At 34.5% G+C, this 12,356-nt stretch overlaps 1 protein-coding gene across 1 annotated transcript; it reads left to right on the top strand.

Moving 5' to 3' along the window:
• The first annotated feature begins 546 nt into the window (after positions 1-546).
• LOC105831127 (enhancer of split mgamma protein) lies at positions 547-11,705 on the top strand. The gene is made up of 5 exons (XM_012671040.3): positions 547-1,473; positions 3,230-3,324; positions 4,717-4,806; positions 9,331-9,606; positions 11,034-11,705. The coding sequence occupies exons 2-5, from the start codon at positions 3,253-3,255 to the stop codon at positions 11,478-11,480; spliced, it is 885 nt and encodes a 294-aa protein (XP_012526494.2). The 5' UTR covers positions 547-1,473; positions 3,230-3,252; the 3' UTR covers positions 11,481-11,705.
• The last annotated feature ends 651 nt before the right edge of the window (positions 11,706-12,356 follow it).

Here is a 12,356-nt window from a genome sequence, read left to right as displayed (position 1 = left end):
ATTTGGTAGTTATTTCATCAGACTTTTCTTCAGTACGGTTGATGAGCGAACAAAATCAAAATTAAAATCCACGCTAGTAATCAACAATTTTTAAACAAAATACTTTATTTTTTATCTGATTTTTAATATAATATAATATAATAGATATAAATATATTTTAAATATATTTATTCTAATTTATCAGGTGAAAAAGTTTATAAATACGAAAAGCTCTCTGACTACATTGTATCTCTTTAATATTTTACAGTTTTACTTAATATAAACAATATTTAGTAATCAAAATATGAAGTAAATGAGAAATGAGTAATGTAGACAAAAAATTAACAGATTATGTCTTGTTTTGCGCATGCTATCTGTATTTTAAAAAATCAAATACAATTAATTTAAACTTTTTATCTACTTATATAGCCCTATTTATGATCTACTTTTATTTCAATGTCCTTTTCATTATTTTCTTTTTCACTTAACTTTATTATCATTATTATTAATTTATTTTTAAATATTTGATGTTTTCTTTATTTGATAAATAATAAATAAAATAGCACTAGTTTATTGTTTCTTTTTATTATTCTTACATTTTAAATTATTTTCACTCATAAATTCAACATTTTCGAAAGAGATACGATCTTTTGAAGCATGTTACAAAAAAGCTTATAATATATTAATTTGTTATTAATAAAAGATTTAATATAACAGGCGCCTTAAAGATCGCGCTACAATTTTCAATGTTTATTTGCATTAACAAAAAATCTTTTAAGTGGTACACATATGGCAACTCTCTCCTATATAAAGGATCTCGCGCGACCGTCGTGAGAAAGCTTGATAAAATTGATTCGGCAATGCCGTTGAACTATATTGACTTTGAATTATTCTCTCATGTGCAGCCTCTCGTGTTTTTGTCAGCCCATCGATACGCGCGGTTGCTCGTGCGCGCGCGCGCACGCTGGTGTGGGTAGACGCAGCACACAGCGAAGCATTTGGAGCGACCTTCCTATCCAAAGTAGCTTCTCCGGAGGGTTCGTAGCCGGGTGAGGGTAGCCTGTGCCGGAATGGCAGGCGGAGAGCATCGAGTCAGTTGGTGTAGAGACCTCACCAAGTGCACCCGCCTGCGTGTCTAATGTCAGCCGGTCCCGTCCGGGACCTGTCAATCCGCTCGGCGTGTCGTCGGTATACACGCGTTACCTGATATTTCGTTCATTTACATTCCGACACGGGAGACGTGAAATGTCGCGGCAAGACGCCGTAGGGGCAAATCAGTTCGTGATATGATCGGACTGTTTGGCAAAAGTCTCGTCGGGGAGTCGACAATACCGTCGCACGCGCCGTTCCGTGCGGCTTTGTCCATTCGTTAAACGGGATAAACAAAACGCGCGCAACGGGATTCAACGTTTTACGCGTTTTCAACGACGGCGGTTCAAATGGCTATTTCCGATTGCTGACCGGCTGCCGTTGGTGCCGTCAGTTTTGACGAAGGTACACTCTCCGTTCTAAATTATATATATATTTTTTTTACTTTTATTAGTTATATACATTTATATACTTTTTTTTTTTTTTAATATATTTTTTGTGGAAAATTAAATTTCTTCCTTTTGATATAAAACGATCATTCTTACCTTTGGTGAGAAAGTTAATTTTTGCGTATGACATTTCTTAGATTGTGCAATTAATAGACGAATATCAATTTTATAAATGAATATCTTGCATGCAAAATGTGTTGCACGCGATCGAAGTGAATGAAATTGCCAATGCCGGCTCTCGCCGACGTTATCCGGATTTATTTGATCTACGGATTTATAAATCGTAGTTAATCGTCCGGCTATCAATGACACTCACGTGTTCTTGTTTAGCAAATAAATTTGTTGACTGCTACTGCAGTTGGTTTTGATTTTTGTTACACATTTTACCGAGATTTTTATTACACATTTTACCGGATCTACCATCCGGTTTGACTAGCTATATTTAGCTAGTTATATATTATAGCTTCGTTTACGATTGTTTTAAATTACTAGTTATATGTTTGCAACGTTATTTAATCTCGCGTGACTAAATTGATTGTAAGCTGTACAAATTAGTTGTAAATGAAAAAGAAGACTTTCAAAGATATTTTTAGAAAATATGTAGCATTTAATAAAGTGAGTAGATTGAAGCGTCTACCGTGAGCGTTTGCATTTTTTTCTCAATGTCGTGATTTACATTTATTATGAATTATTATTTATATACCTATACGACTGCTCTCAGGATTTTAATTAGTTCTTGTTATTACGATACTTTATGTTGTAGAGTCTCTTTCAATTACTTTATGTTATAAGGTACCTGTACTCAATATGCTCCCCCTCCTCCCTAAGCTTGGAAGATTATTGTAATTTTTTTATAAATACAAAATTGAAAAATAAGGATCAGGTTTAAAATAGGAAATATTTCTGAAATTAAAAAAAAAATAAAATATTTTTAATTATTTATATAATAAAAATTAAAAAAAAATAGCATTTGGGCCATGTTGATTACATATATATCAATGTGGCCCAGCTATGTATTTTCCTCTTTTTCATAAATATTTTGAAAAAATGCGAAATAACAAAATCGACATGTTTAATTAAGCATTTATTAACATACTTACAGAAAAAATTACACCAACTATTCATTAAATAATAAAATTGTGTTTATTTACTACAAGAGGCGTTATCTTAACTTTTACCTGTCGAAAAGCTTCAACTAACTAGAGAAAGACAAGAAATATTAATCAAGAATTAAACATTAAATAAAGAAACAATCTTTCTTGTATATTAATAAGATGTATTGTATTTTTAGTAGTGTCCGTGGCCATAATGGTTTCACAATACAAAGAGTTTTTTTTTAATTATAAGCACGATGTTTTAATAAAAATCTAAAATAAATACAGTGTTGAAAAGCATAAATAAAGAACTACAATAATATAAATTGTGGATATTTGTAATTGATACAGGATAGTTACACAAAGCAAAAATTTATCTCTGAAATTTTAGATTTAAGAGAACACAATTTGAATAAAGTGTGATTACAACCCATAGAAAGGAAGTATTAAGCAATTAACTAGCATAAATACATCATATCGATTTCCTGAGCGATATATTAATGTTTTCTGTGAAATTTGTTGTGTAACTATTTGAAAATGAGGGGGGGGGAGGTGAGCCAAATTGGGTACATGGCCATATGGGGTACAGGTACTTTATATCGATTGTTTCTTTTGCAGTTTTCAGTTTCTTTCCTGGATTTATGTCTTTTCCGCCTGCAATGATGTCGTACGATTATCCCCACCCGGTCTCGAGAACGTACCAGTACAAGAAGGTATCGCGATCAATATAGTTAGGCGTAAGCAATAAATGCCGCGTTTTTTTTTTGTTCGTTCAAACGCAATGCGAATTAGAAATGTATAAAGGCGGGCGATTGAGTGCCGCTTGTAATATTTAATATTTAATTACGCGAGGGATTGTGTAACTTCGCGCAGCTGCTTGCTTTTCTAATCCAAGTCGAACTACGCACACGAGTTGCATTCACGAATTGCCGCGACATCGGAGATCTATTTTTAGGATTGCAGAGGTGTGCATACGCGATTGCTTATCGATGCAGTTCAACGACGGTTAATTAGTGCGTTGTGCTGCGATAACATTGGTACAATAAGCGGTAATCAATTAGCTTCGTGTGACTCAACATCGATAGTACGAGCTAAGTTGGAAGACTAATATGGTTGCGTCTACTTTAGTTAGTGTTTTAAGCGTAATTTCACGTTTCCTTGTTACTTATAAAATAAGCAAAAGCAAGTGTGTGCATCAAAGTGATCGCAGTACGCGAATATAATACACGGAGAGAATTTTCTCTTAAAATTTACCCTCAAAATCTAGTAATTGTGGGATAATGTGTGACCTCAAGGAATTTTACTATACCTTTTAGTAAAATTTAATATACTTTTAATAAATTATACTAAATTTTACTATACTTTTAGTACATTTTACTAAAAAGTATAGTAAAATTTCTCGAGGTCACACAATTACCAGATTTTGAAGGTAAATTTTAAGAAAAAATTCTCTCCGTGTACATATGAAGAATACGTCGGTACATAACAATTGCAAATACGATGATTTCAATTTTCGCGACTTGCTCGATAAATCGATAGCCAAATATCTGGCGAGGTTATCAGGCAACCGATTCTTTTTCTCCTTCCTCGGCGACTCGACACCTGGCGCGTCGCACGGCATAAATTCACTCGCGTCTTCTCGCGGTTTAACCGCCGAAGAAATCATAATTGATGAGAAATGACGCGCGAAGCGAATTACCGGGCGCTAATTGAAGCTAAATCATCAGGCTCTGGCCGCCTCTCGTCGGCGATCGCGATGAACAACAAGACCTTGATTCGCGCGCGCGGCTCGTCGCTGTCGTCCAGGTTACAAATCGAAGATTTCTTACTTAAATTAGTGGCCGGAGATGGAAACCGGTGATAAAGCGACGACGGTGTGTAGCTGGATTATTACTTACGTTCTGTCGCTTCGACGCCGCCACGACTTCCCGCCTTTGCGTCCCCCGGCCGTCGTCGTAAATTAGCAATTTACCTTGTGATGAACGATCGAACATCGCGATGCAAAAGATTTCGCCCGGGCCCGGGCCGACGGTCGAACGCTCGAAGCCAGCTGCCGCGAGAAATATTGATTAATAAAATATGTAATATGTGTGTTCAATAACCAGATAACAAAGCCGCTTTTGGAAAGGAAGAGGCGCGCGCGGATAAACCGTTGCCTCGACGAGCTCAAGGATCTCATGGTGGACGCGCTGGAGGTAGGTGTCTCGATGCTTTTTATTATCGGTATAAAGTATTCAGTAATTACAGATTGAAACGCGGCACAGCTGCGTATTAAACATTAACCAACAAAGTAGTATGATTGCAGTACAAAACATTTATCCCACACGGAGAAAATTTTATATAATTTTATAAAAATTACAACAGCAGTCATCATAGAAAGAAAGTTCAACGTATTATACCATAAGTAGTGTAAATACTATAGTAATTTAGTAAAAAACAATAAACATGTTAATAATTACTTCTTTGGTTCCTATTTACCGTAGTAGTAATTTTTACTATGGAATTTTCTTTGTGTAAATTAAGAAATGAAGAAAGTAAGAAGTAAAAATCAAAGAAATGCAAAATGAGGAATAAAAGTAAAGGATTAAAAATACTCCCTAAATGGCAATCAGTATATTATCACTGATTTAATGCAGTGGTATACTCATAATGTAATAATTAGTGAGTAAAAGAATCACACTGTCTTTTAATAATTGTGACTTCAGAGTTAATGTATTATCACTAAAAGATCAATATATTTATTTCACTGATTAATAGATTACAAGTTGATATATTTTCATTGATTTTACTGATTTTACTGATTGTAATTTAGAGAGTGAGAAAGAGACAAGAGACCTACAATTATCAAGCGTACTTAAACTTTTCGTGTATATTTCATCAAATATAGTCCGATGCATCGATATAGTTTGAACAGGTGTTTTGCGAAAGATCGTTACGAGTTGCGCGTAAGATTGTAGTTGCCCGTAATAATGGTACGTGGCTTCACGCGTTTGCGACTTTTTTGTCAGCGGTAATTAACTTTCACTCCGCGCGATCCTTTCTTTTTTTTTCCTCTCTTTCGCACGATCGAGATAAATTGTTTAACGGCGAGGAAAGGTGGCGACACCACGCACACACATACACCATTTCCAAGCGCAACAATCTCGGCATACCGATACCATAGCCTGGTTCAACGAGCACGTGCTATGCTCCTTTTTTTTCCTCTCCTTCCCGCGCGAGCCGGGCGAGAGAGCCTTCGGAGGAAACTCGTGTTTCTTGCGCGACTCCCACCGGACTCTATTTATGATACCGAGGTGCCCTCCCCTCGCGCGTCACCGCCCCTGCTGCAATTTTACGGATCGCGCCTAGCAGGAAACGCATTCTCCGGCCGCAACTACGCGTGCAGGCGATTTTGCTTTTAAATATTCTCAGAGCGTGGGAACCTGCACCCGGCGAGCGAGTGTCAACAAAATGATATTCAGTGTGTAGCCGAGCGGACCGCGCGTTTGCACGCGCTTTACCCGTATGAGTGATATTTAAATGGCCTCAATTATCGCCGTATCTAATGATAATTGTGTCCCCGCGTCGCTTATTTACATTTCATATACTCAGCGCCAAGCGCAATCGCGCAATTTCTCAGCCTGGCGAGCAAGCCTTCAGGTAAACTGAAGAATTTGATGAACTTGTTTAGTGTTTTTTTATACGTGAGACAAAACAAGATCTATTCTTTAATTCTGTTTAGATAGATTTTGTAATATATAGTACTAAAAATTAAAGAACGGAATATAATTGTTACTATTTCTGTGATCTATAGATTGTATATAGACAATTGAAGCAATTATTTTAGTAATTGTAACTAGAACTTTCATTTAAATAACTAAAATTATTCATTTAATTATACAAATTAATTCTACATACGAAACTACACTTTTATGTCTTTTTTTCTGAGGATATTAAAATACTTACAAGAGGACAGACGCGTGTTCTCTGTTCTAGTGATTTAAAGCATTACTTTCATCGTCAAACGCGAAGCATCGTATTAAAATTCAGCTTTAAAGTCATGATTAACGTTAAATATATGCGAAAATTAGGGGGTTGATTTCTAAGCAGGTTTCCCCGAGTTCAAAAACCGATCGGCGCGCGAATCGATGGAGCATTAAAGAAGCGGTATTACAAGTTTCCTGTACATTACATTTTAAGTGGTGTTCGCCACAATGTGCTTCGCCACCGATGGTAATTTACCGATATACCGCCTTTCCGCGGCGCGGAACATTCGTTCCCGCGTGAAACTTACGTTCGCGCGTAATTCGCTGAATCAGCGTGAAAGGCACCGCCGATTTCACCATGCTAATTTTCCAACGGCACATTACCCGGTCCGATCGGCACGTTTCGTACGGCTTAATGTGCTTGCCGACCGGATACTATTCTTCTTCTCGCAAAACGTCGCGAACTGGCGAGCGTAAAGCTTTCCACGCTCAAGCGCTGTCGTGCCCGACGATCCTTTAGAGTCGCTCGTCTCCGTTTCTTTTTGTAGATACGAACAACCGTGTGATGTAAAGTAAATCCGCCCTGCGAACGTTACGATTCGGTAACGATATCATCTTAATAACAATTATCCCCACTGGCATAGTCAGGTCTAGATTTAGGAGGGTGCTAAAAATGTGTTTATATCTTTGATATAGAAATGAGACTAACATTTGTTTTATATTAAAAATTACAAATTTTTTTTAACTTGGCATGAACAACAAATCTAACGTATTGAGTGTCTAATTTATCTAAGACAGAGAAAATTTTTTTAATAAACAAGTATCTAAGCTTACACAAAGCTTTATCGCGAAAAATTACTTTAAAATTTAAATTTAGATTCCTTCAACAAGTACATTTTCCGTTGGGTCTTTTAGTCATTAACCTGAAGTCTAGGGGTGAGCGTCTCTCCCCGTCTATCCCCGTCTCTCCCGGTCTCTCCCCGACTCTCCCCGTCTATCCCGGTTTCTCCTCGTCTGTCTTGGTCTCTTCCCGTCTCTCCCCGTCTCTCCCGGTCTTTCCCCGTCTCTCTCGGTCTCTCCCGGTCAATACAATTATTTCGAAATTATTTAATTTAAAATGATTTAATTTAAAATAATTAATATCATATCTATAATTATTTTGAAATTAGTGTTCGATTTTACTTTTTTTAATATCCTGTATTTGTCCTTTAATATAAACATTTTTCTCAAATTCTTTATTATTTAAATTTACCATTCAAGCATTTATTTATCTTTAATAAATCTAATATTCATTTATTCACATACTTCTAACTTACTTCATTTATTTATTGCCTTTGACACTGTATTCAATTAATTTGTTTTTCGGTATATCCAAAATCAAACTCCATAAGAACACTCCTATTTTCGAATGCAACATTGTGCCAAAATTTCAAATCCTGCCATTGATTTTAAATTGTCATATACACGCTAAAAGAAACATTCTCAAATTAAAGGCTTGCATTTATGAAACGACCAGTAATAAATCTAATATTCATTTATTTGCGTACTTCTAACTAAATTCAATACACGTCGTCAAAATCGTCGCTGTGTCAAAATTACAAAAAAATATCATTAAAAAAATATTGTTTAAAATTAAATTATGGCCATCATTTTTGAAATACACGTATTTCCAAAATCAGACCCCATAAGAACACTCCCGGTTACGAATGCAACATTGTGTCAAAATTTCAAAGCAATCGGTGAAAAACTTACGGAGATCTTAGATGAGTAACATACATTTTACATTTTTATTTATATAGATTACATATTTACAATATTTACCACAATTGCAGTTTATTTTTCGCGCACTATAAACTCACATATTATAATAGCAAAATAAAAAGTGTTTTTGATTTAAAATTTTATTAATTTGATGGACCGTATTATTACCGCAATGAATTGGTCGAAAATTGGACTGCTTTGAATTGCAATGCTTCTTCTGTTTTATATTTTTCTACTTTTTCAGAATATGAGAAAGCTTTGTTTATTACGATGTCAAGATGTTAATTTGTAGATGTATTGTTTATATAAAATTATTTTGTCCGTTAAATAAGGTAATGACTTTTTCTGTATAGTTATAAGCCACTACAAGCCGTTATTAGGAAAGTAAGATTTGGCGATAAATATTCTTGAATTAATTTGAATACATCAAATCAATTAAATGCTAAGATCTAAATATTTTTTAATATCTTTGAAAAAAGAACAAGCATTTCTTGAAACAAAGAAATTATTACACAAAGGTTTATCGCGAGGAGCGGCTTTGGCAGAAATTTAAATTTAGATTCCAGTAGATGTTTATTTTCTATTAGGATTCTTAGTCATTAATTTGAAGTCTTCGAGAGAAGGAAGACTCGAATCTTCATAGTCTTCTCCGAATTACGCCATTAAATCTCCCTCTTTTTCTCTTTTTTTTTCTAGTACGAAAAACTTGAGATCTTTCTTTTTGTGGATTTATTTTCCCGCGATACAGTGATACAGATGGCCAATGAAATCAGTTAGAAACGAAAGAATTAACTTGGCAGATGCACAAAATTATCAACGAGCATTGTAACTAATATAACGATTACTATTCGATTATAATTTAAAATCTGATCAAAAACAGAATTGATTATAAAATTATCACTTTTTAAATCCGAATTTTATGGGAAAAAAATAAGATATGTGCATATACATAATGAAAATTGATGAATTTAATAAAGTTGAAATGATTTGCAGACTGAGGGCGAAAACATCAGTAAGCTGGAGAAAGCGGATATCCTCGAGCTGACGGTGCGTCATCTGCAGAAGCTGCAAGCGTCGCGGCCCTCTGGGTTATCTGCGACGTTCGCGAGCGGCGACGAAATTTCCGCGGAGAGCCGCTGGCAGTCCGGCTTCGGGCATTGCGCGGCAGAAGCCTGCAGATTTCTCTCGTCTCTCCCAGGTGAAGCCGCGGAGAGGCTGGCGAGACACCTCGCAGCTGGTCTCCAAACGGGCCGGCAAACAAATTCACCGGTAATTATCGTGTTCGATCTGCGAGTAATTAATGAGACGATACGGCACGGGGAAAAAGCGACGGGGATAAACGAGGCGAGAGTTCCGCGGCCGAGTAAAAAATGTCAAGCACATACGCACAAATACACATTCCTCGCTGATCACGTTTCATAAATTCATATCGTAGTTAACGGCGCGCGGCTACTGTTTGCAGTAAAAAAAAAATGAGACATTTTAGTTGAGGCATTTCACTTTTTGGTGAAATTATTAAATAACGGTTATTAAGTATTACGTCATTTATGATACGGTTCGGTTCGCTAACGCCAATTATTGTCGTTTATGAGATATAAGGTACATGTCTCGTATAACGAGTCGCATATAATATATCAAATTGACGCACAATAGACTACGTGAGGCAGTCGCAATCCGCAATTTATCGCAATTACATTTGATACAACTATTTTATTGCAACACTAATTAATAATTAAAATGTGAAAATTGAGTACTAACGTTATAATTAATCAGTCGTTTAATTATTTCTGTTTATCAGGATTGAATAAGTTAATATTTCTTTAAAACCAAAGTTAGTTAAAGTAAATTCTTCTCTTGCTTATAAAATTAATTTATACTAACATTAAAAGTTTACATGAATAAAAAATTAATTTAGTTATAAGTTATATTAAAATTAAATTAACTTGAATTAAATTGAAATTTAATTTTCAAAGGATTATTATTTTGTTAAATTTAAATGGCGTATTTTTTAAATTAAATTTCTTTATGTTACAATTATAATATAAATTATTAAATAAATTTATTATTTTATTGGTAAATTATAGGTTTATAAAAATAATAAAAAATATTAATTTTTCAGATAGGAATATTTTCAATAATTTTTGCTTTTTTTGTAGGTAAATTTTTAAGTTTATATATTTAAAAAATAACTAGTTAAAGTTAAAAATTAAGTCGTTTAAAATTAACTAATTTCAGTTACAATTTATCAATTTTTAACCAATAACTATTCAATCCTGCTGTTTATAATCATAAAAATTTTGGTATCCTCCGTTTGTGACATATTATATTTGGTATCTCGTTTGTGACATATTATATAATTAATATTAAATACGTTTTCTATTATTAAAGTTTTTCGTTATTTATGTGTGCCAATCAGATATTTTATGATTATCTTTCTTAGTTACATTATTCTGTAAACTTTTGCTGTTTTGCTTAGAAAATACATACGTATAATAAATTATAATATTTTGTAAAAACAATTAATTTTGGCTTATAAAAAATGCGTAAATGAAGTCACGATACGTGTCACGAAACCGGGCCCAAAAATGGCAAAAAGAGTATTATCATGATTAGGTCATCCGGGAATAGCGCAAAGATTTACGATCGCGAAGTGTTAACGAGCGCCTTAATGACAACAAAAAATGTGTTCTCCTCAGCCGAAAGCCAACCTGTTATCGCCTACCCTGGCCAATCTAGATCGCATCGCCAACGTCGTGGCATCTTGTCCTGTCGGCACCTCCGGCGAAATTGACTCAGCGATACTCTCCACGAACACGTCGCCGATAATATCCTCGCATCACGCTGATAAAATTGTCAGCGCGACCCGCGACGCGGACGCGTTGACGACGACCGTCGTCGCTTCCACGCCTCAATGCCGAGTTTCGATGTCGCTCGTCAACGGCGATGAGAAATTATCAGTAAATTGCAGTGCCAAACCGAAGAGTCTGAGGGATCGGCAGCCACCGACGATGGGGACGACAACGACGACGACAACGACAACGACGACGAGGAATAAGACTAATGAGCCCCATGATGCCGATGACGATGAAGAAATCGACGTTGAGCGCGTAGATGATCGCGATCCGATGTGGAGGCCGTGGTAAATGCAAAAAGAAACTTTGTAAAGAAACAATGATATGCATTCCTTGTACAGATTATCTGGGAAGTTATTTTACTTTAACTATGTGTGATATATATTTTTGGAAAAGATATATATATATATATAAAGATATATCTTTTCGGAGAAAATTATTTTCTTCTTAATGAGAAACTGTTAAGGCATAGCATATTTCGTTTGTTGATTGAAAATAAAAAACATGCGAAATTTATTCTTTGGTTACTTACAGGTTATATTGTTTAAAAGACTTAATTAAAAACAGGCAGTAAATCTTTGATTGTAATGTATATAATAATAAGTGCAAAATGTTTTTATTAGTTTACAGTTGAATTATTTGGAGAAATAAAGAAAATACAGAAGTGTTAACAGAAACATGTACATATTACACGACAGAGAACAATAGAATTTTTATTCAAGTTTAAAAGATTTTTTATAATAATTCTTTTAAATGTTAATATTTTTTATTATTATTTTTAATAATTAAAGAAAATGAAAAACAAAAAATATATATAATTTTATGTAGTTTGTTTAATATCTTCGTTTTATTAAATGCTAGTTGCAATACATTGTATACCGTATGTTTAAATATTTTGTTTCTATATATATTATATATATAAAAAAACATTCCACTTATTCTTTTTATTCGTGTATACGGAGATACTCTTTCTCTTCGAGAAGCTGCACAACATTATAATTGTACTTCTTTTTAATTTTTCAAATATTTGCACAATCAGTTTTAACAGGTATTTATTACTTTTGTGAGTTCTGCAGGTCACAAAACATTTGCAATATGTCGATAGTTGATACTTGAATCAGATACATGAAATATTGACAAAAAAACTCTTCAAATTATTGGTGTTTA

This window comes from Monomorium pharaonis, chromosome 2 (assembly GCF_013373865.1).
Source record: "Monomorium pharaonis isolate MP-MQ-018 chromosome 2, ASM1337386v2, whole genome shotgun sequence".
In the NCBI taxonomy this organism is placed as follows: Eukaryota; Metazoa; Arthropoda; class Insecta; order Hymenoptera; family Formicidae; genus Monomorium; species Monomorium pharaonis.
This window is presented reverse-complemented; position numbering and strand designations above follow the sequence as displayed.